The sequence below is a fragment of the Salvia splendens genome, chromosome 5 (genome assembly GCF_004379255.2).
Source record: "Salvia splendens isolate huo1 chromosome 5, SspV2, whole genome shotgun sequence".
NCBI classification, from domain to species: Eukaryota; Viridiplantae; Streptophyta; class Magnoliopsida; order Lamiales; family Lamiaceae; genus Salvia; species Salvia splendens.
In genome coordinates, this window is record NC_056036.1 from 10,469,646 (window position 1) to 10,495,976 (window position 26,331).

General features: G+C 36.4%; 2 protein-coding genes and 1 pseudogene across 2 annotated transcripts; all 3 read right to left on the reverse strand.

The window, feature by feature from the left end:
* Positions 1 to 13,927: 13,927 nt before the first annotated feature.
* On the reverse strand, positions 13,928 to 15,554 carry LOC121805860 (GDSL esterase/lipase At4g10955-like). Its single transcript, XM_042205886.1, has 2 exons — positions 15,264 to 15,554; positions 13,928 to 15,059 (listed from the first exon to the last, which is right to left on the reverse strand). Exons 1-2 carry the CDS (start codon positions 15,404 to 15,406, stop codon positions 14,162 to 14,164), a joined length of 1,041 nt encoding a protein of 346 aa, XP_042061820.1. The 5' UTR covers positions 15,407 to 15,554; the 3' UTR covers positions 13,928 to 14,161.
* Positions 15,555 to 16,547: 993 nt separating this feature from the next.
* Positions 16,548 to 18,311, reverse strand: LOC121802306 (annotated as a pseudogene).
* A 3,474-nt stretch (positions 18,312 to 21,785) lies between these two features.
* Positions 21,786 to 22,463, reverse strand: LOC121803776 (secreted RxLR effector protein 161-like). The gene has a single exon (XM_042203385.1). It carries the CDS (start codon positions 22,461 to 22,463, stop codon positions 21,786 to 21,788), a length of 678 nt encoding a protein of 225 aa, XP_042059319.1.
* Positions 22,464 to 26,331: the final 3,868 nt, after the last annotated feature.

Here is a 26,331-nt window from a genome sequence, read left to right on the forward strand (position 1 = left end):
TTTATAGCTTATTTTTAAAAATTTCTACGGTGTCCTTTTGGTATTGTGAAATTGTAATTATGTTGGAATTGGAATTGAAATGCTCTGAAATAGTGAAATTTAATTTGAAAGAATTGTATTCCAATTAATTTCATCGTTTGTCTAGTAAAAATTAGGTTGATAAGAAATCGCATTCTAATTCCAAATTCCATTCCTTATTTTATGGTATATCAAAAAATCAATCCAAATTTGACATTAACTTTTAGAGTGAACTACACAAATGGTCCCTGAACTATGACTTTTGCACACCAATGGTCCCTGAACTTTAAAAATATCGTGGGTAGTCCCTGAACTAATGTGTAATCACATTTATGGTACTTTTTCACTATTCATTACAATTTTACACCCAAAATACCCCCAAGGCATGAAGGGTATCTTAGGACTTTCGTATATAGGTACTGAATTTGATATTTTCTTTATCTCTTTCTCTAATACTGAATATGATATATTCGAGTACTAAATTTGATATTTTCTTTATCACTTTTTCAAACACCTTTCAAAAGTAAAAAAATTAAAACAAAAAAGTTTTAGATAAGCATCAAAATATACTCTGCTGAAACTGTACCAAATATTTGGGCCTATATTATTGTTTATCTTTCAAATAATTTTATTCAAATCAAATGGATTTGCAATTGTATCGTAATCGAAGTTTTATATTAATAAATTGTAATATAGTAATATTTTGGTTCTGTTCCAAAACCTTTTGTTTAATTAAATTAAGAATTGATAGTATAAAATTGTAATTCTAAACTTGAAAACAAAGGAAATATGTCATTTGAATTATTTTAAAGAGAATGAAAAATTACAAAAACTGTACTACATAAATTTAACAGTATAAAAGTGAAAAATATGAATTATTTCAAAAAACTAAAAACAAAAGTAGCTAGAAAAATAGAGTACGTAGTAGGGTTTCGAACGGGTAGCAAAATAGAGAGAATTATAATTTAATGTCTAATTATAAATATATTTATTTTTATAATTAATATATTTTAAGAATTTCATATTATTTTTTATAATTTAATGTCTAATTATAAATATATTTTAATGTCAAATGATATTTATTTTTATAATTATATTATTTTTTGTTTTAATTTTTTACTTTCTAAAAGTGTTTGAAAAAGTGATAAAGAAAATATCAAATTCAGTACGTAGATATGAAAGTCCCAAAATGCCCTTCATGCCTTGGGGGCATTTTGGGTGTAAAATTGTGATAAATAGTGAAAAAGTATCATAAATGTGATTACACCTTAGTTCAGGGACTACACACGATATTTTTAAAGTTCAGGGACCATTAGTGTGCAAAAGGCATAGTTCAGGGACCATTTGCGTAGTTCACTCTAACTTTTAATAGAATATTTGTTTTAATTTTTATTTATCTATATTATGTACCATGCTACACACAATACACACACTGGACACCCATACACAACACGCACACACTTCAAATACAAATACAAATACAAATACAAATACAAATACAAATACAAATACAAATACAAATACAAATACATTACATGCACATTGCATGTGTCGCACTCGCAAATAATACACGCTGCAAACACATATTCAGTGTGTATTGTGTGTGAACGCGCGTGTGTGCATGTGCTGTTTGCAATGTGGCGTTGTGTGTGTTGCGTTTCTTACCGTTAAATTATGTGTCCAATGTTGGAGTAGCAATCGAATTACATGTATTTTCTTCTTTTCTTATGTGCTATCATCGTTGTTTATTAGCACAACTTTAGATTATAAAAAAAATATGGAAGAAATTAAGCAAGAAGAAAAAAATATGGAAGAGAGGTAGACAGTTTTTTTGAATTTTGCAAAGAGGCAAATGTGCACATAGAATTTTTTGTCTAGTTTTTGCGAGGAGGCGGTTTGTGAGAGGAGAAGAAAAACCTGGAAGAGAGACAAAGATATAACATAAGAAAAACAAAAAAGAGAGGTGACGTGGAAGGGCGCTCACCTGTCGCTCCTTAGAGCATTCACTATGGGAATCCGATCAATTGATCGGCTCCCCCATCGGCTTCTCATTGTGGAAGAGTGGCCGATCATCGGCCTTTTCACCTTCACCCCAAAGAGCCGTTGTATCGGCTTTGGCTGATCCCATAGGGCATTTGTTCGGCCATTCCTTGTGGAGATATATATGGCCGATGATCGGCCATATCTTTTTTTTTTAAATTTTATTTTTAACCCTCTATATATACCTCCATACCCCATTATTCACATTTCCCCTCTTCTCACTCTATACTTCTTTTCATCTCTATACTTTTTTTTAAATGTAGGGTTTATTTTTTTAATTAAGTATATTTTCTATAATTTATTTGTCTTGAATTTATTCTTATTCACCATTTTATCGCATTTTAGTTGAGTGAAACAATTAAAATTGAAATATCCAAATATTGATGACGTGGAAATAAAATGGAAAGTGAGATGAACCCTTGATATGTCCTTCCATTGCAGAGAGATAAACTCTTAAGAATAAGTGAGATAAAATAATAATGTTGAAATAATAATAAAAAAAGAAGAACCCTCTGGGATGGCCTTCTATAATGAATGCTCTTAAAAGAACACTCATCATATCAAATCCATTTGGTAAACTAGTATTAAACGAGCCAATTTCCAATTAAAATAAAATTTTGGCTGGTCTGGCTGAATAGCACAACCCGTGTTATAAATCTATATATCATAGATTCATAGTGATATTATTTTGCACATATCTATGAAACTATACCAAACGTAATTAATGGAGTAGTATATATATATTCATTAGTTGTGGCAGTCGAGCATATGTCTAATCTGATTGCAGAAATATCTATAAATTGAATGAGATTAGATCATCCCTCTCCATATAGCATAGTTATATACTCCAAAATATAACTAATAAAAATGAAACGCAATAAATGTGAGCATAATGGAGTAAAATCTAGGACTGCCGAAAACACAAACCCCTCACTCCCTTTCCTTTCATTTATTGCAAGTATCGCCGCCAAAGTTGCCATTAATATTTTTAATCACGCTAATAACCTGAGGGGGTTAGGCATCAACTAAACTCCGTTTCTGTATTATAACTTGGATATCATACATATATGAATAATTAGAGAATTATATATTTCAGTAGACTCGATCGAAAAAGTAGTAATGAAATTCGAATTTGAAATATTTTGGTCTAACGTAAAGTATAATAATCTTTAAGATCACATTGCTAAATATTAAGGAATTTCGATAAAACAAAATAAAATAGCTAAAAGTATTAAGACAAATACGGAGTACTATAATTCTTGGCATATTACACACTAGTGTCACACATTTTTTACATGAGTACTTACAGCAGTTTACAGTAGTTGGGTTTATTGTCAACATTAGTTTTTCTGTTCGATTTTTTTTCTTAACCCAATCGAATTAAAAATAAATTAAATCAAACCGAATTATTATAAAAGCCATATTCGAAAAATCAAGATTTAAAGTACAGAAACTTCTGACTGAATAAACCCAAAGTCTACTATACTACTATATCTTAAAAGACCGGGAAAAAACGAACTTGAGTTTACATAAAAATATTCATACTATAACAACAAAGTGGAAATGAAACACCCCATCATAACATTCATATAAGTATTCATATACAAGCAAATATAAATAAGATTTGTTATAGGATATAATATTACAATTTGAACTGAATCCAAAAACTGAAACTTACCAAAAAAATTAAATCGCATCGAATCAAAATAAAAAAAAATCAAATTTTAAGAATATATTTATTATTTTACCTCTTTAGTAGTGAATTTTAAGAAAAGAAAGTAAATTGGAAAAATATATACTACAAAAATAACTAAATTTACCTACACGGAGAAGAAGTAAGTATATCTTCTCAAATTAAAAGAAGGTAATGTATATTTTTTATGTTAGAGAATAAATTTTATAAAAAAAATGTAAATATGATAATTATTTTTATTTATTTATGTATTTCCTTAGGTAGAACTAGTTCCAGCACCTATAGGTAAGTGTGCACAAACCGAACCGGACCGGCAGTTAACCGCCGGTTCGGAACCGCCGGTTTGTGAACCGGACCCGGAACCGGCGGTTCATGAACCGTGTGCAAGCCTACCTATAGACTAGTATAGGCATGAATTCAATTAATTTTGCCACACTATTTAGTGTTCTCCAAAAAACTTGCTCTTCATAATCATAACTAAACACACCTCTCAAATTGTAAAAAATGGGAAAGAGGAAATCAAATGGATCAAGTCCAACAAAATCATCCAAGCATGAAAAGATGTTGCAGCCAAAAGTGTACATCGCAGACACGTACAACTTCAAAAGCCTCGTCCAACAACTCACCGGAAACGGAAAATACCCTGCGCCGGAGAGTTTTCCGGCGGCAGGGTTGGAAGCTCCCTTGGTTGAGAGCGTGAGCTGCGGAAGCGTGGGTGCGTCGCCGGAGCTGGAAATTTATAAGGGTTTGGAGGCGATGCTGATGGAGATGGACTCGGATTCGTCTCATAATTTTGATATTGCATCTAATTGTCATCAGCAAGATCATCAGCATCAGGCGGCGTCTCTGTATGAGTATCACTATGATTTTAGTGGGATCATTTAATTAATTCAATCATTTCTGTAACAAATTCACGTCTCCTAATAATCTATGACATAATTCTGTTAATTAATATATTTTCAGAAAACATGCATATATCAAGATTATGAATTTTTCATCATCTCGGCAGTATGTGCATATATTCCTCGTCTCCTCCTTTTCCCATGAGTATACAAATAGTTAAAGCCAAGAACTGATGAACAATTTTATCAACAATGTTGGCAATCTATAAAATACAAAATCAACTAATATTAATTATGATCATATCAAATGATCAATAACGCAAAAGCTAGCAAAAGATAATACTCCATCAATATATGATCAATAATGCAAAAGCTAGCAAAAGATAATACTCCATCAACTAATGAATCTATACATCTATAAAAAGGCGAGTTTTGGCCTTAAATGTAAATATTTATGAGTTATAGGTATGAATTTGAATATTTATAAACTTTATGCAAGAATTCCAATAAATCTAAATATTTTATTAATTTTGATAGTTAAATACACTATTAATGCATTTATTACCAAAATTTGTAACCGGCACTAAAAGCATCTCCATCCGTGCTCTTGCCAACGAGCACGGATGTGGGCCCGGACCCACTTTTACTCCCTGCTCTTAGGCAAGAGCACAACACTCACATCCGTGCTCTTTCGAAAGGACAAACTCAAGGGTCCCACCATTTTATTATTCAATTTAAATAAAAACATTTCCACAAAATTAAAATGCATTAAAAATATCCGGAATACTATTACAAATTACAAAAAAATTAAAAATTACATAATTAAAATCCTAAAAATTTAAAATTACATAATTAAATTCATAAAATTTAAAAAACCCACTACTCGTTGCCGAATTTTGCCCAAATGTGTTTGATTAGGTCTTCTTGTAGCTCAATGTGGGCTCAGGTATCGCGCATTGTGTTCCTTGTTTCGATCCTCTCGCCCACCGTCGTATACATACCTCGACGTGGGGGAGACCTCGCGGTTGAGCTTCCGCCTTCATCCTCGTCGTAAAAGCTAGTCGCCATCGGTCCTTCGTCAGCTATAATCATGTTGTGCAAGATAATACACGTGTACATGATGTCGGCGATATTTTTCACGTACCACAGCCGAGACGGGGCCTTCACAATATTAAATCGGGCTTGAATGACCCCAAAAGCTCTTTCGACGTCTTTCCGAGCGGACTCTTGACGCTGCGCAAAAAGAACCCATCTCGGGTCTTGCGGGTTGCTGAGCGTCTTCATGAAAGTCGACCACCTTAGGTAGATACCATCGGCGAGATAGTAACCCATGTGGTATGCATTTCCGTTGACGGTGAAGTCGATCGCCGGTGCTACACCATTCAAAACATCATTGAAGAGTGGTGAGAAATAGAGCACGTTCAAGTCGTTGTTGGATCCGGCAATACCAAAATATGCATGCTAAATCCATAGGCGATAGTCGGCGACCGTTTCCGCAATGAGATTAGTGAAATCCATTTGAGAGGGTTTGAGTGAGGGATGAAGATGTAGATAAGTTGTATGAAAAAATATGAATGAGAGATGAATGAGAGATGATTTGATGTGAAAAATGGATGATAAATGTGTGTATTTATAGACGATTTTGGGAATAAAAAACTAAAAAAATAAAAAAAAATCCAGAAAAACGGTAAAAAATGGCCATATTTTTGGGAATCTGAATTTTTTTTTTATTTTTGGTATTATTTTTTATTTAAAAAAAAAATGAATATCCAACGGAAATACTGTTGGCTAATCAGAACGCGCCACGTCAGCTGCTTGCTGGCAGGAACGTGCAAGCGGCAAGAGCGCAGCGGCGAGCAGGCGGTGCCGCGCCGCTGGCACGGACGGACGGACGGGTGTCCACTCACCGCTGCGGATGCTCTAACGAGCACTCAATCTTCAAATTAGCCAATGACAACAATTTCTCCCATGTATGATTGAAATTAATGGCTAAATTTTTAAACCGGCTAATCTCACTAAATTTAATCAAGGATTGGTAAGAAAAAACAAAATCTCAATTAATACTCTTCACAAATAAATTTTGTAAATCAAAGTTCCAAAATTCCTTGACAACAATGGGGAATTGTAAAAAAGTTCACAAAAATGTCATTTTAGAACATCAAATGAATAATTAACTTATCTCTAATAATTAGAAAAGCGGTAACGTTTTTCTCCATAATTTAATCTAATTAAATAATAATTGAAATGTAATTCAATTGGATCGAAATTCTAACAGTTTTTTCGTGACAAAAATTTGTGAGACAATTTAATGTTAATTTAATTAATTATTATAAATTAAATTGTGCTCACTAAAAGTCAATAGAGAAGAATGTGAAAGGAGAAGAATACCAAAAGCTACCAAATCTTCTATAAATACCAATTCTATTAATCAAAAGTGTCATGAACGTGGTGGAAAAAAGAGTGTTGCCGGCGATGATTCTCATGTGTCAACCGTGTAGCATTCCGTACAACATGGCTATCGACAACTGAGTACACTACACATCATCCTAAATGTCTAGCATCCGTTGATGATAGTTCTACTGAAGTGGTAAAGGGAGACAGAGGAAATAGTCTGAGATCGTGCGAGATAGTGAAAGTTGAAGAGCGGACCGGAGGTGCTGGTAAATAGAGGCGCATAGCAAAAATCAACAAAAAAGCTTCAAAAGAGGAGTGTGAAAGAAAATAGAGAGCGCTAAACTCTTCTCAAGATTAGGGTTTACAGATGTAATAGAAATAGGAGATATATAAAATACATCTTTCTAAATTGTAAAAATATCCTGCCAATTGTATAAAAAAATATAAAAATACGCTATTTCATTGCATCCATATTATGCGTATGGTATAGATTTTCTAGGGTTCATTTATTACCCAAAATTTGTGCCAAGTAGATTATGAGATTGGTAAGTTACTTGAAGAACAATGGGGGAAATTGTTGCCATTTTAATTGTTTCATTAAGATGTAAAACTGCTGATTTGAAGATTGAGTGATCGTTAGTGTCAGTTACAAATTTTGTTATTAATCTATTCCATTGAAATCAATGGCTAAAATTTTAAACCAGCTAATTTCACTAAATGATGACTTAATTCATTTTAATTGTTATTATTAGCTGGATAAATGCATTTTCATTTGCATGATGTATGGTAAAACTTGAGAAGTTTTAAAAATTTTCATTATATTTTTATGGCGATATCATTGTCATCCTAAAATTTTTATTTGTATATTAAATCTTTTATATCAATTTTATATTGATAGGATTTTAATAGTAGTATTAAAGAGTGTATGTTGATAAGAACAATATTTTTCTGTTTTTAGTGATCTATATAAGTGTTGTAGTAATTAAAAGTTATTTTCATGTTGATTTAATTTCAAGCTTATTTAATTTTATATTATAATTATTCAACATATGTTTAGTATATACAGTACATTTTTTTATTATTTAAACATGATATTGTTGTTATTTATTTAATTAAATTTATTCACAATGTCATATTAACAGAATTAATTTATTTTAAGCTGCACATAGCGCATGAGTTAACACTAGTTATATTAAAAGCACACATAAATATCAGGTCCGCCTATCTTCTTTAACAAATATATCAATCTCACGTAACATATCCATCACCCACAACATATAACACAATCTCCTCAAACAAAGCAATCATAAAATACTCTGACAACCACAAAAATGTAGAATGACAACAACATGATATATAACTAACTAAACCACAACCCTAAATTGTGTCAATTAACCGTTTTCAATTATTTAAATACGACATATGTGGCACCAATCAAGAATTGAATGATAAGGAATTTAAAGTGACAAGTATTTAGCCAACTAGAGATATCATCTTATTTGGAGTGGACTAACTCTATAATTTAAGGAGACGGTGTAAAAACAAAATTTGAAAAATTAAATAAGGAGTATAAAAAATTAGTAAAATTCATTATATTAACTTTAAAATTAATTAAAATATAACCACATTGATTAAATAATAGTAGTAAGTAATTTGTAAATTAATTGTCGTTCAGCGGGGCAGACAGGGGAAATCCCCATCTGTGATAGGTATTTCACTTGATCAAAATATAAACAGGCAGTAGTAGATATAGTTGTTGAGAAAACTGGGTAATTTTCTCTCAAATAGTGAAATGAACCGATTTCAGAGTTAACCCAATGAGGTCTACTCGATAAAACTACTTCTCCAAATAAATTCTTTGGAAAGACTGGCGGGGACACTGTCTCTCTTAAATACCAGATTCCTAACAGAATTTATCAGTCGGTGTATTTATCACAATATAAAAACACCCAAAAGAACCGTACAAAACACTACTACCAAACCCACAAATAATATTGAATACAATATCCCAACAAAAAATAAACCCAAAAATAAATGCGGAACAAAATAAATAATAAAGAAAGAACACACCCGAAACTTTGATAACAGAGTTCGGCCAAATTGCCTACGTCTCCGAGCACCCTCTGCAGAGCCCGCTTATATATAGACGGAGAAGAGAATACAATATTTGGGGATAGATTACAAAATGGGGGGTGAGCTCCTTTTATAGGCAGCCAACCCCCCCCCCCCCCACCATATTTCCTACTTCCCACCGATGTGGGATGGCAAAATCTTGCCAATAACCAAAAGTCCACAATTGTGGGCTACAAATTAACAAATCTCCACCTTGGCAAAATTTCAAATCTCACTGAACACAAATCTTCCCCATCCAAACAAACGACTCGCAGTGCTTTCATATTGGCGCAGTCAAGCGCCACCTCCAAATCGCAGAATATTAACCAAGTCCAAACAATATTCAAACTTGACCCTTGTCACCACCTTGGTCAACATATCTGCAGGATTCTCCAAAGTCGGAACCTTTCGGATGATAATTTCCTCTTCTTCGAGAATTTCCAGCACAAAATGATATCGAACATCAATGTGCTTCGTCCTTGCATGAAAGACCTGATTCTTTGCTAAATGAATAGCACTCTGGCTGTCAGAATATACTTCAAGTTGTTTCTGACCAACACCCAATTCTTTCAGCAACCCATGAAGCCAAATTGCCTCATTCACAGCTTCAGTAATGGCCATGTACTCTGCCTCTGTCGTAGACAAAGCTACCGTTGACTGCAAGGTAGACTTCCACCTAATTGGCGCACTCGCTAAAGTGAACAAATAGCCCGTAGTAGATCTTCGCTTATCCAAATCACCAGCATAGTCGGAATCACAATATCCAACTGCAAAATGACCAAGTGATTTATCCTGCTTAAACAACAAACCAATATCTACAGTATCTTTGATATACCGTAGAATCCATTTCACAGCTTGCCAATGACCCTTTCCTGGATCATGCATGTATCTGCTCACAATACCAACGGCCTGTGAAATGTCTGGTTGTGTACACACCATTGCATACATCAAGCTTCCAACTGCGTTAGCATAGGGAACTTTTGCCATATATTCTCGCTCATCTTCCGTTTTTGAGATAACTGAGAACTAAGTTTCAAATGGGGAGCAAGTGGGGTACTTACAGATTTGGAATCATCATTCACACCAAAACGCTGTTGTACTTTGATCAAATACTGTTTCTGTGTCAGCCAAAGCTTGCCTCCCTTTCTATCCCTTGTAATCTCCATACCGAGAATCTTCTTGGCTTCCCCCAAATCCTTCATCTCGAACTCTTTACTCAATTGAGCCTTCAATCTGTCAATTTCAACTTGGCTCTTTGATGCTATCAGCATATCATCAACGTATAAGAGTAGGTAGATGTAGGAACCATCTTGAAGTCTACGCAAATACACACAGTGGTCGTATTTGCTTCTTGTGTACATCTGATCCTTCATAAACTTGTCAAACCGTTTGTACCACTGTCTTGAAGACTGCTTCAATCCGTACAACGATTTGTTCAACTTGCAAACCCAATTTTCTTTACCAGCAACCTTGAATCCCTCCGGTTGGGTCATATAGATTTCCTCCTTCAAATCACTGTGTAAAAACGCGGTCTTCACATCAAGTTGAGCTAGCTCCAAATTCAACTGCGCTACCAAAGCCAACAAAATTCTAATGGAGGAATGTTTAACAACATGAGAAAATACCTCATTGTAATCAATTCCCTCCTTCTGGGCGTAGCCTTTAGCTACCAATCTTGCTTTGTAGCGAACATCATCTTTGTTAGGAAATCCATCTTTCTTTGCAAAAACCCATTTACATCCAATTACCTTCCTGTCTTTCGGCAATGGCATCAGCTTCCACGTCTTGTTCTTCTGAAGAGATTGCATCTCTTCTTCCAAAGCACCTTTCCAACCATCGCTTTCTGAACTTTCAATAGCTTTCAAAAAGATACATGGAACATCATCAACAACTAGAAGCGTATATGCTACCATATCCGCAAATCGAGCAGGTTTCTTATTTTCCGGCCTCGTTCGCCTGACTGCAATTGGCTCTGATTGCTGCGAAGGTTCTTGGGGTGGAACCTCTTCATCATCTGACTCTTCTTCTTCCTTAGGAGAGTCATTTGTAGTGTTCGTAGTTGGGATCACAACTGCTTCTTCGAACTCCACCTGCTTCGGTGTATACTCCACCTGCTTCGTTGTATACTCCACTATTTGGATTTACCTTATTCAACATGGAAGATTCATCAAAGGTAACATCCCTACTTACAATCGTCTTCTTAGACTCCAAACACCATAACCGATATCCTTTAACACCAACACTAAAACCCATAAACAAAGCCTTCTTTGCACGTGTATCCAACTTTGATTCAGTCACATGATAATATGCAATAGAACCAAAAATATGCAAAGAATCATAATCAGTTGCAGGTTTACCAGACCATACCTCTAAAGGAGTCTTGCCATCAATGGCAGAACATGGCAAACGATTGACAATGTGTTGAGCGTATGTGATGGCCTCAGCCCAAAATTTTCTGTCTAGCCCAGCATTAGACAGCATACAATGAACTTTCTCCACTAGTGTTTGATTCATATGCTCTGACACTTCATTCTGCTGTGGTGTATTTCTCACTGTGAAGTGCCGAACTATGCCACACTCCTGGCATACATCTTGGAAAGGATCACTCTTGTATTCTCCACCGTTGTCAGATCGGAGAACCTTGATCTTCCTTTCCATCTGATTTTCAACTTGAGCTTTCCATTTCAGAAAAATCCCAAGGACTTCATTTTTGCTCTTCATAGTGTACACCCAAACTCTCCTGGAAAAATCATCAACAAAAGTGACAAAATAGTATCTACCTCCAAGTGACGGAGTCTTGGCAGGTCCCCACACATCCGAGTGCACGTAATCCAGAATTCCCTTCGTATTATGGATTGTAGTGCCAAATTTCACTCTTCGCTGTTTTCCCAGAACACAATGCTCGCAAAACTCTAATTTGTAAGACTTCGTACCTTTCAATAATCCTTGCTTTGCGAGAATTTGCAATGATCTCTCACCAGCATGTCCCAATCGCAAACGCCAAAGCTTCGTCGCCTCTGCATCCTTCTTGTTACTCGAAGTTGCAGTTGCTACTGTCCCAACAACTGTACTACCTTGATAGTAATACAAATTGTTCTTCCTCACGCCTTTCAACATCACCAATGCTCCTGAAGTTGCTTTAAGAATTCCATCTCGCATCATTACGACTAGGCCTTTAGATTCTAAGGCCCCCAATGAGATGAGATTCTTCTTCAACTGGGGCACGTACCGCACATCCTTCAAAATTCTGGTGGATCCATCCTGATTCCGTAGCTTGATTGAGCCTATCCCGACTGTCTTACATGGACTGTCGTTTCCCATGTAAACAAGTCTGCCATTGAGTTCTTCAAAATCAAAGAACCACTCCCTGATGGGACACATATGATAGGTGCAACCTAATTCCAATATCCACTCGTCTGGATGCGATGTTGAAGGTGAAACCGTCAAAGAACAATCTGACTCCGCATCATTTTTGCATTCAGCAACATTTGCATCTTGCGAAGCCTTTTCTTTCTTCTTCAACTTTGGGCAGTCTTTCTTCCAATGTCATTTCTCATAACAGAAAGCACACTCATCTTTGGCAACTCGCCTTTTCGATTTGGACCTTCCTCTTCTCTCCTTTGATCGGCCTTGTTGACGACCTCTTGCCACTAATGCTTCATCTGTAACTGCTTTGCCTTTCATTTTATCTGTCTTTAGCAATTCATGACTATACAAAGCAGAACATACAGTATCTAAAGACACATTCTCTTTACCGTGAAGTAATGTGGTCTCCAGATGTTCAAATTCATCAGGTAGAGACGACAACAACATCAATGCCAGATCCCCATCCTCAAATTTCACATCTAAATTTAGCAGGTCTGCTACTAATTGGTTAAACAAAGTAATGTGTTCATTCATAGTGGTACCTGGTCGGTATTCAAATCGGAACAACCTTTTCTTCATAAGGAGCTTATTCTAACCACTCTTCTTTAGAAATTTATCCTCCAGTGTCTTCCATAATCTCTGTGCAGAAGTCTCATTCTTGACAGCATACTTCTGCTCCCTGGACAGACACGAATGAATTGTTCCACAAGCTAACCGATTTATGGTACTCCAATCTTTATCATCTATATCTTCTGGTTTCTTTTCTTCAATGGCAATGTCAAGACCCTGCTGGAAAAGAGAGTCTAGAACCTCCCCCTGCCACATACAAAAATGGCCAGTACCGTCAAATATCTCCACCGTCAATTTCATATTTGACAGTAGAAACCTCGACCACGATGGCAAAGAACTAGCCTTGTTTTCTTGATCATTACCCGTCATTACAGACTCAAAATAAAGTATTCAATATTACAAACAAATAGAAACAAGGACGAACCTTGGCTCTGGTACCACTTGTTGAGAAAACCGGTTAATTTTCTCTCAAATAGTGAAATGAACCGATTCAGTAATTTCAGAGTTAACCCAATGGGGTCTACTCGATAAAACTACTTCTCCAAATAAATTATTTGGAAAGACTGGCGGGGACACTGTCCCTCTTAAATACCAGATTCCTAACAGAATTTATCAGTCGGTGTATTTATCACAGTATAAAAACACCCAAAAGAACCATACAAAACAATACTACCAAATCCTCAAATAATATTGAATACAATATCACAATAAAAAATAAACCCAGAAATAAATACGGAACAAAATAAATAATAAAAAAAAACACACCCGAAACTTTGATAACGGAGTTCGGCCAAATTGCTTACGTCTCCGAGCACCCTCTGCAGAGCCCACTTATATATAGACGGAGAAGTGAATATAATATTTGGGGATAGATTACAAAATGGGGGGTGAGCTCTTTTATAGGCAGCCAACCCCCATATTTCCTACTCCCCACCGATGTGGGATGGCAAAATCTTGCCGATAACCAAAAGTCCACTATTGTGGGCTACAAATTAACAATAGTAGTACATTGTTCAAATAGATACATATTGAAAACTGTATAACAAATGACTCTGTGGCCCAATGGATACGGAACCAGAGATTCATTCTGGGTTCGATATGAACGCATTTTTGCGAAGATATCGTCTCAAGAAGGTGAGAGGTTATACAAAGATTGAAGCTGCCTACTAATAAGCTTACTATTATTAATGGCCATCTCCACCTCCAAGTCATCGGACCACCACTGCTCCAGCCCATGCGCCTCCACAAAGCTCTGCTTCCCCTTGCTCCCCACAAACATCTTTGCTGCACCAGTACCACTCACCTCCGCCCCACCTCCATCACTACTATAATAGCAGCAAATATAGTCACTGTTGTTGACATACAAAAGTGGCATCCACACCTCCGTCTCCACCGATCTCGCCGCTTCAACATCCCCACCACCACCTCTCATCGGAATCACTGACTTAAGCATTCTCCACGCCACACCCGCCCTCTCCCCCACACTCTTCAAGCTCGAAGCCAACGAAACCGACGGCGGATTGAACAGATGCGCTTCCACACAAACCCCTCGCTTGGCCAACTCCTTCCCTACCTGCAGAGCAAATCCAGCACCCAACGAATGCCCCGCGATGACCACGTTAGCGGCGCCATGCTTTTGAGAGAGGCAAGTCAAAGCGGTGAGGGCTGTGGTGAATCTCACTGAGCCTTTCAAGCTCTCCCAAGCTAAGAAGCGGAGATCATCCTGGATGTCGCGCCTCATGGTGGGAGCCTTGAGGAGAGTGCCTCTGAGAGCAAGCACGGCCTTAGGCGCGCCGCTGGGCTTCATGAACACTAGGTCTTGGAGGGCGGCGGCTCGATCCCATTCGAAGACAGCGCCGAAGATGGAGGCGTCTCGGTCGTCTATAAGGGGTTGGACGAGTTTGTACTTGAAGGGCTTCCACCATTTGGGAGCGAGGGTTCTGTTTTCTTGGCGGTCGAGCTCCAGTAGGTACACTGCTTGTATGAAGCATGCCATCACTGTCCTCTTGTAGTTTGCATCCTTCCTGTTTGTCCATCAATTAGAAATACGTCACCCACCCCTTTAAAGCATTGGACAAGACAAGAGATAAAAATAGGTCGATCACCTCTTAAAGGCCTTTTATATAAATGAGATATGATCATCACGCGATGTTGGTTGGACAGATTTAAAGAGATTTATAACAAAGTAAGCAATGAAGTTAAAGGGATATTATGAGACAGAGACGGACCAGGTGGAGTTGATGAGGTCTCTCCAATTGATGGAAGGGACGTTGCGAGGGCCGGAGACGTTGAACGCATAAGGGTGCTGGATTTCATGCTCCACCGCCTGCGCCGCGACGTTTTTGGTCTCCACTGCGCCCCGCCGCCACATTTCTTCCAGAAATTAACAATTACAGTAATGGGGAGTGGAAATATTGGCGTGATGCTTTATGGGTGAAAGGAAGAATAAAGGGGGTGGGATGCCATTGTTTTTGCATCGGATTCCATGAGAACAAATTTAAGTGATTTCAGAGCGTAGGATTACGATAGAATAGATGTAATCAGCCGGAGACACCCATATGGGTTCTTTTTAAAAATATTATGGGTAGTGGCATGATCAGGAAAAAAAATATCACCTTTTCTAATATAATTATTTTTTACAATCAAATATGCATAACCATATTAGAAATCATATTATTTATATATATATATATATATATATATATATATATATATATATATATATATATAGTACTACCTCCATCTTTTAAAAATAGGAACTTTTGAAACGGCATGGATTTTAATGCAGAATTGATAAAATAAGAGAGAGAAGAAGATAAAATGTGGCGGGATTGGCAAAAATAAGAGAGAAGAAGATAAAATATGGTGGGAGTAGTGTTAGTGGATTATGAAGTCTACATTATTATAAATGGTGTTTTAAGGGTCTTGTAAATAAATTGATGTGTAGTAATAATATATAGATTAAAAATTTACTACAATAGAAAATTTCTATTTTTTTAAGGGACGAACCAAACTGAAAATAGTTTCTATTTTTAAGGAACGAGTTATTTTAATTAAATTTGTACAATGTAAGATTTTTTTATTCTATATTCCTGATTTTGACATTTTATTGTTACTTTCTCAGACTAATATTTACAATAAATTATCTTTATTTACTTCTCTAATTTTAGTCCCTGTTAACATTTGATAATTGGTTTTTATTCACGTCAGTTTAATGGCTAAGCGATTTTGGACAATTTTAATAAAATTAACAAAAAGAAAAGAACAATCAATAGGGAGTTAAGGTCATGTGTCCGCCCATATAGGCCGCGAATTTATCAAGAATATAGGTATTAAATAAAAATAAAATTCATAGTGTAACTATAATTGTTCTGTTATAGATTAACTGGCATATGAGCCCTGTGCTAATATGTTTATTTTCTTTTGTATGATTTAATTGATTCATAGTTTAATTAGCTATAACTATTCGACCTAGTTTGTTTTGCACGTTCCATCCATAAGTTTGTGCAGTGTGACAAACAATTGCATATTCATTTATGATATGAGACGTCGTGTCTGGTTATAATTTACAGAATAATGAAACCAAATCCAATATCAATGCAAATATGACTATGTTACTACTAAGAAAAAATCACATCTATCTATATCAGCAATGTTCGCTTGTTGTTTCTTTCTGCTGGGACGCCGGGATCATCTCTCGATCGCTGGTGCACCGGCTTATTCCCGAGTATTGCCCCTTGTTTGCGAATATAGTGCCATTTTTCTTGTAGGAGATAGACAAAGAGTGTGAGAGAGACCTGAATTGTGAAAAGGATTGTCCAAATCCTCACATTCTTTAAACTTCTCTTGTGGTAGGCTTTTAGGCCAGTGTATATGTTGATAACTCCCAGTAAAGATACAACTATTCCAACTAGCCAGTGACAAATAAACCAAATATTTCTGCTTTTGCTTCCCCTGCAATAAAAAAAATATCACAATAAGTTTGCATATTTATTGAGTGCATTTGAAGGTTAAATCTTTACCGGTGCGGCCTGCAGATGCCGGCCAGTGCTTGTAACCACATGATAACATAAAAGGCGAGGCCTATTCTCTGGTGATCGTTGTTGAACGAGTTGTCGAAGTATTTTAATGACATTACTGCTGCTGCTGAAGCGAGTAGGACCGAGACTACCTGGGTGACAAATATTAGTATTACTAGTTAAATTGTGATCAGAGTGAACAAAAATTGGTCTCATTACTTTGAACTCGTTAGGAGTACTTAATTAAAAGGGATTTGAGATTTATTTGTTATATTACATGATTGTTAGAATAGTTCAATACAAGCAACTTTGAACTGTTCAGTCATGTGAAAGAATTAATGAGTCTTTTCCTTTCCCCCCCAAGAATTCATAATGATTATTAGCACCAATTAAAGATCACAAATTTAGATTATCTTTGAGTCATTAAAGATGGTTGTGGGGTACCCTGCCAAGCTACCAAAATGATATTGTTGAGTTGATTTCATCACATAGGTAAATATAGGCAATTGTATCATTAATTAGTAGTAGTGGAAAAGATCAGAATAATGGGCTTGCCTGTGTAATAGCATGTATATAGAATATGATTCTCAGCCTCTTCCCTGATTCCTCTCTGTTAGTCATTCTCTTTACCAGTATGGCAGCCGGCATTAGCAAGCCGACTGAAGCCCAGAGGAGAAACCCGTGGAGCTTGATCTCGAATGACAGTTCACGAGTCACCTGACACATACACACACAGTTGGCTCCTGTTCTTGAAAATTAAACATGGATAAGATACAGGAAGATTCTATTACATGAAACATGTACTACCTTGTATCTGCTGCTAGAATCCATCGTTGGATGCTCTTGCAACGAGGCGATTGATGGTCGAAGATTGAGAATGTTGAGGCCTACGGGTAGAGCAAGGGCCACGAGCTTATGAGAAGAAGGCATTCTTCGAATGAAGAGGATTTCAACACCTAAAAAAAGTGAGAAAAAGCAGCATATATACATAATATATGTCATGCTATTGTGAAAGAGAAAGCCATCTATTGCTACTTAGATTTGTCACCACTACTTAGCAGGAAAGAAAAAGTAGTTGCTCATTTACTCTTTTTGTGTGTAAAAGAAAAGTTGGATGATTGTAACAAATTTGTTATGTGTATATATGTTTGAGGAATGGGGAAATTTGAATAGATTTTAGAATGGGGGTGGGGCCATTTAATGGAAGGAATGTAGAATTTAGGAGATGGATTTGGATTGTTAGTCAGAATTGGTATTGGTGGAGATTAGAAATTTGAGATATTGTATTTGTAGTGGTCTGCAAAAGTTTATGCTGTGACACTATCTTCTGCTACCCCCCACAATATATGTGCAGACAATTATAGAAACTATATACTATAAAGTAGAAGATGCTTTTTTAAAAGTTTACATGAGCTTTCATTATCTCTACGTGTTCATTCGTTATCATAAAAGGTTTCTATTTTCTAATTAAGATAGTAGTATAATCTATAGTATTAACTTTGAAAACGATAATTATTTAATTTCATATATATATGTGTTTGAAATACAACATGAATCAACGTATATATGTAGTTCCTACTTTCCCTCAAAATTATATTCAAACTATAATATGATGTGTTTTATTCGTCTTTGCTTTTTTATTTTTATTTTTATGATGAATGATTCAGTTATGGGTTCACTGTTATAATGGTTGCTAACAGAAACAGCTCACAAAAGCATAAATAAATTAAATGTAGAATTTGTGGAGACAGATGATGCAAACTTTAGTTGTGGGAAATCTAAGTAATTGATTGCATAAATTAAAAAAAGGTGAGGAAAATGGTCCCTCCCATTATCATATATAGAGCACTGCGCAGTTGGGTCTCGTTTGTCAACATGCAGAATTGGATTCGCATTATTCATGCATGAATTCATTTATTAGAACGTGTATAGTTTGATTAATTTGAAAACAACGTTACATAAATGCAAATATTCAAGAAGGGATAGCTTGATTTTGATGGAAAATGACTGTGAAAACATTCTAAGTTGGTTTATTGACATGTTTTGCATATCCATAAATCAAACAAGATTATGAATTTTGGCAGTCCAAATACTCTAATTTTAAATACAAAAAGGCAAATATTAGTATACTACTCCAAGAATAAATATCGTGCATTTCGAATTTTGGAAATGAAACATATATATGGCCCTGCATATTGTCCTAATTTCAAAATTAAAATGGGAGAAGCAAGATCATATGTCAAATATTTCAAATGACTTGACTTTTGGTCACATGGAAAGTGATGAATAAGCTCTAATTGTCAAGTAATAATAATGATGCCTAATTGACAATCTATTGGTAGCAGGTCTTTTCTTTTCATAACAACCAATTTTGTTTTAGGTAAACGACACAACTTTTAAGAAGTTATAAATGTGAATGAAAAAAAAGGTGATAATTAATTGGGTAATCAACTCATTTAAGTGTATGTGGATTGTAACTATTAAGTTTTGATTGAACTACTATAACAAATGTTTAATTTATTTTATACTCCAGTCGATTCATAATAAAATGTTAGTATAATTGAAAACTTAATAAAGTTGTGATTAATTTAAAATTACTCGAAAAAAGATTGTAAATGCCTTAACCCACAAAATAACGTCCTTTTAATAGGGAAATATATATATATTTACGTACACAAATTCAACATTGTGTCATTAATATATGGATGTAAATTTCTCTAGTTTGCAACTTGATTCAGCGACTGATTCAATTTTTGGTGCAAGTTATCCTATTAAAAAGAAACAATTTTTGGCAATCCCTTAGCTTCTTTTTTTGCAACCGTAATGTCATAAGTAATTAATCACCACTGACAAACGAAACTATTGATAAATACATGTGATTATTTAAATAGAACGTACGTAGACTAATAATTCAAAGACAAATGCCTAATAGATCCTTATCTAACAAATGGGAAAAAATATTTTCAAAATTATACTATCAATTTTTGAATTGAAAAAAAATCCAACTCTGCGTTTTATTTTAAAAAATATATTCTTCAATTGTTTTGACGTCGATACTGTCATCATATGTATCTTTAATTCATATTGCTCATTCTCAAATTATTTATCTTTCCCAGTTATGTACTGTTTATATCGGGACTATTTCGGGCGTTGTTAACACTAAAAATAAGCAACAATTGTTAATAATAGTAGCCCTCAAATATCAAAATCTCGGCCAACCATTGATTGCAAACTCCTCGATGCGAATATAAATATCCCCGACTACGAGCCTGAGCCAACACTTGCAGCTAAAATCCATAACTCTCTAAAGTCTAAACTCAGGGTGATTTCTTTGTCGTTGCCAGCCATAACCAGGGTAAAAAGGCTGTAATTAAATGCACTTCCTATTAGAAGATAAATGCTTTCTTCATAATGTAAGTAAAATTTTACTGAAATCTTCCTGCTTGAAAAGGGAATTGGAATCCTAAAACAATTGTAGGGATCAGATCACTTAGGTTCACTAATTACCGGGACCTCTTTTTATTAGGCAAGAGTTGAGATGGCTAATCTCAGAAGGAACAAGCCAGTTTACAGAACCAAATATTACAATCAAGAAATAACAGAGATCATTTGCAAGAATCACAGAAAACCCTAATCTATTGCAATGCCTCGACCGCTTGCAATAGCACCGGACTTCACACAGTAATTCACCTGCACACTCACAAGACTTGTTAGTAATAAAGGAAACAGATCCTAACGGATCTTAAGCAAGAATACACCACAAACAAGAAAACTTGGAACACCAAGAACAGAGGATGGCTCAGGTCGCACACACGACTTCACAAGGGCCAAATACCTCCTCTGTCTTATCCAACAAGTCACAAGGGAGCACCGTCGAAATAATCTAACCCCGAGCTAGGGTTACCCCATTACTACCACACAAAGTCACCCCACACGACCAATCACTCACAAACACAACCACAACCACAATGCCTCAAGAACCCTCGGAACTCACAGATCTATGAAATCCACCGAATATCTTCCCAGAAACAACAAGAGGACGAACTCAACCGTTTGAACTCACACAAATCTCCAGATCAACTCAGAGGTTGAGAGATATCACTTGATCCTCACTATAAAACAGAGAAAGGAGTCATCGGAGAAGAAAAAACGGCCGGAGTTTCAGAAAGAGAGAGAGAGGTTTCTAGAGAGAAGTCAGAGAATCGACTCAAGGAGAGAGAGAGAGTGTGCATTGGATAGAATTAAGAGAGTGAAGAGTCAAAGAGTTGCACATAGACTCAGAGGAAACACACCTCAAATCCAACGGCTCAGCGCCATGATCCGAGTGGAGGTGACACGTGGCAGCCATCGGGATAACTCTCATAAGTAATTGGCCAAGTCCAGAAAGAATCAAGGCACCAATGTAAATGGGCCCTCAGATTAAACAGCCCAGCTGAATTAATCAATAAGCCCAAATGGTTAGTCCATTATTCCACATACTCCACCTTGGACTACATTTGGTAAACAGAGGAGAGCCATGGTAATCGTGTTGCTTCATCACAGCCTACAAGGTTAGAACAAGACACCAAAGAGACAGAGCTCATAAGTCAAGAACTAACCAAGTTGCCTAACAAGACACCAAAGAGACAAAGCTCATTAGTCAAGTAGGTCTTTTGTCTTGCCTTGAGATTTCAGTAGACCAAGGTCTAGAGAATCAACAAGGTCTTCCCCCGGGACATGCATATGCACATGCTAACCACAATTAAAATGCAATCTTTTAATGCAAGTAAGCAGTTTATCAGCAGGCAAACACTTTGTTCCCATATCAGCAGGGTTATTATCAGTATGCACTTTATGCAACATAATTTCTTGTTTTTCAACCACATCTCTAAGAAAATGGAACCTAACATCTATATGCTTAGTTCTATCATGTAAAACAGGATTTTTGCATAATTGAATAGCAGACTGACTATCAGAATACAAAGCAGGAACATGTTTTAAGAATTTAAGTTCAGAAAGAACTCCCTTTGACCAAATTGCTTCCTTCATAGCCTCTGTGATGGCTATATATTCTGATTGTGTAGTGGAGAGAGCTACTATGTGCTGCAGTTGAGACTTCCAGCTTATACAAGAACCACAAACAGTAAACACATAAGAAGTGGTGGACTTTCTCTTGTCCCTATCATTTGCATAATTGGAATCCACAAAACCACATAGATTTATACCATCATCACTTTTCAAAAAACACAGACCATACTTAGAAGTATGTTTCAGATATCTCAAAAGCCATTTCAAGGCCTCCCAGTGCACAGGTCCAGGGTTTGACATGTATCTACTCAGGCAAGAGACAACATAAGCAATGTCTGGCCTAGTACTAACCATTAAGTACATCACAGAACCTATAGCATTGGTATAAGGAACCTTTTTCATAGCATGGATATCAGATTAAGACTATGGGCACAAATCCTTACTCAACAGAAAATGAGCAGCTAAAGGCACAGAGGCAGTTTTAGCAGCAGACATATTAAACTTATGCAAGACTTTAAGCACATATGGTTCTTGGTGAAGCACAAGTACAGAATCATTTCTGTTCCTATGGATATTAATACCCAAAATCTTTTGAGCATCACCAAGATCATTCATATCAAAGTTATCACATAAAACAGTTTGCACAGACTTGATGGATTTGAGGCATGGTCCCATAATCAGCATATCATCAACATATAGCAATAAGAACACAGGAACCTTGTCAAGATTTTTCACATACAGGCAAGCATCAAATGTACTTCTCACAAACCCAAGTTTTTGCATGCATGAATTAAACTTGATATTCCATTGTCTGGGAGATTGCTTCAAGCCATACAAAGCCTTTTTTAACAGGCAAACATGATTGGGATACTTGGGATCTACAAATCCTTCAGGCTGTTTCATATAGATAGGTTTATCTAAGTCACCATACAGGAAAGCAGTTTTTACATCCATCTGTTTCAGTTCCCAATCAAAGTGAGCACACAAAGCAAGCATAAGTCTAACAGTTATAAATTTCACCACAGGAGCAAATATTTTCGTATAATCTACCCCCTCTTGTTGAGTAAACCCTTTGGCCACAAGTCTGGCCTTATACATGAGTCCATCTACCTCATTCTTAATTTTATATAACCATCTGCAATCAACAACAGAAGCACCAGCAGGTAGAGAAACAAGTAACCAGGTACAGTTAACTTTCAAAGACAACATCTCATCTTCCATGGCTTGTTGCCATTCATTCCAAAACTTAGATTTTAAGGCCTGTTTGTAAGACTGGGGCTCATCACCATCAGATTCATGCACATTAAAAGCTAAGGCTATCAAGTTTACCAAACCAGAAGGTTCATTAATGTGCCTCCTGACTCTGTCTCTAGCCAGAAGATAATCACTCAAGTCTGGACTAGGGTTAACAACTTGATCATCATGATTGTCAGGTAAAACAGGTTCAGGCTCAGGCTCAGGCTCAGGCTCAGGGGTGATAGGATTTGGAATCCAGAATTGCTCCACCTCACTTGGAGTATCCTCAGATACCTCCACTTCAGTGAGATTATCAGTGGACTCCACCTCACTAGGAGGCTCATTGTCCACACTTAGAGGAGTGGGGTCAGGGGCAGGTCTAAGACAGGGAAATTCATCTTCATTGAAGATGACATCTCTGCTTATAATGACCCTGAAACCAGGCTCACTTCTATTCCAAATCTTATAGCCCTTGACACCCTCAGGGTATCCAAGAAACACCCCTTTCTATGATCTGGGGTCCAACTTGTCAGTTTTGGTATGGACAAAGGCACTACAGCCAAACACTCTTAGATGAGATAAAGACAATTTTCTACCAGTGAAAACAGACTCATGATACTTTCCCTTTAGAGGAACTAATGGAGATCTATTTACAAGGTAGGCTGAGGTCAGAAGGGCTTCACCCCAAAACTTTTTGGACAAACCGCTCTTTGACAAAAGACATCTTACTTTTTCTAGGAGGGTTCTGTTCATCCTTTCAGCAACTCCATTTTGCTGAGGGGTATAAGAGGTAGTCTTGTGTCTCTTAATCCCAAACTGAGAACACATGGAATCCATTTGGGAATTGCAAAACTCAAGACCATTGTCTGTCCTAATCACTTTAATAGATTTTCCAGTTTGATTTTCAATAAAAAAAATTCCATGCTGAAAACTTTTCACTGACCTCAGACTTATGTTTCATTAAAAAACACCAAACTTTTCTGGAAAAATCATCAATTATGGACAGAAAATAAACAGACCCTGAATGAGTTGAAACAGAGGCTGGACCCCACACATCCATATGCAGGTATTCAATCACACTGTGACTGATATTTTCAGTAACAGGTGTAGGGAAGGACACTCTATGTTGTTTGCCCAAAACACAAGTGTCACAGAAATGGAGGTTATTTTGAAAATCATTTTCAGAAAGCAACTCATTTTTCTTCAAAATATTTAGACCTTTCTCACTCATATGACCAAGTCTATTATGCCACAACATGACTTTATTAACCCTAACCAGGTTTGAGATATTATTCACACAGGCCACAGCTTGAGCAGAACACACATAGAGATTACACATTTTTTCAGCTTTAAACAAGCACATAGCACCCTTACAGATCTTCATAATTCTCTGCCCCCATTTACCCTCTAGCCCATCAAGCTCTAAACAGGTACATGAAAGTAAGTTGTAACACAGATCAGGCACATATCTCACATTGTTCAAGTTTAGCACATAGCCATTACTGAATTTCAAACACACAGTACCAATGTCAAGGATTTGGCACTTCTTATTATTTGCCATAGAAACAAAAGTATTTTCAACAGGTTTGAAATCAGAAAACACAGATTTGAAGGGAGATATGTGATAGGTGCATCCAGAATCAATTAGCCAATCATTCTTAGTAAAAGAGCAACCCAGGGAAGAGTTAACAGACAGAATATCATGGGTCATGAAGCAAACTCCTTCAGGATCATTATTCTTAGCTAGGTTAGCAATAGACTCCAGATTATTATTACCATGTTTCTGCTTCTTAGGGTTAGGACACTCCTTCTTGTAGTGACCAACCTCACCATAGTTAAAACACTTTCTATTGGCCTTAGGATTCTTACTGTTAGACCTAGATCTTCCCTTTCTCTTCTTCTTTCCATGATCATTGGATTTATTATTATCATTCCCCCTCTAGTTTGAGATCTGCCCCTAACATTAAGGGCCTTAGACTGAGCAGATTTAAAGGCATTATGTTCTTTAATTTCAATTTCCTTAGATTTTAAAGAGCTGATGATCAGGTCCAGAGGGGCACTATCCCTACCATACTTTATAGCAGCTTTAACATCATTATAGGAGTCAGGGATAGCATTTATCAAAGCAATACTAGTATATTCATCAATAGTTTTGTCTCCAGACCTTTTGATGTCTTGAACAAGTTTCTGAAAAATGTCAATGTTGTCATCAATGTCCTTTGAAAGATCAAGTTTAAATTTGAAATTTTTTTCAAGCAAATACATTCTGGAGGACATTGAAGTTTCAGTATACAAAGTATCAAGTTTTGCCCAAAGCTCAGAAGCAGACTCAATAGATCCAACTTTTCTAATCACAGAATCAGAAAGATTTAGAATAATAGTTGATATGGCCAATTCATTCATTTCAGCACTTTTATCAGCAGGTTCAGTATTAGGAATGGTTCCCTCTACAGCCTTGAAAACTTTTTGCTGAATCAAAATACATTTGAGTTTCTGTTTCCAGATAACAAAATCATTTTTCCCATTAAAGGGTACAATACCAACTGGTTGAGTCATTTTGAGAAAGATTTTGACACACACAATGACCCCAGCAACACAGAAGGCACATCACACAACCCTACTGTCACAGAGAGTGGGCTTAAACACCAACACTTTGAGAGTCCACTTAAAACAGATATGTAGGGATTTCTCATGCAGAGAACACAGATGCAAGAAAAAAAAACAGAACAAGGCACACACTCACAGGAAAGCAAACTTTACACAATTCAAAGTGATTCCAGACACAAGAATTGGACATAACCGAGTTCCTCCCTATCTGTCACGTGTACCCCGGCAGGAGGATTTCCCAGTTCGCAATCACCCATTGTATGGGGGCGCAGGGGGTCACTCAAGGCGGTTAAGGCACAGGGTGGATAGGTAATTCACTCAAGACACAGTGATCAAGCTCTGGAACACACACTTTGAACCAAACAAAGAAGAAGCAGTTTCAGAGAGAACAACGGAAGCAAGTTAAGCAGTAATTGCATCAAGAAAC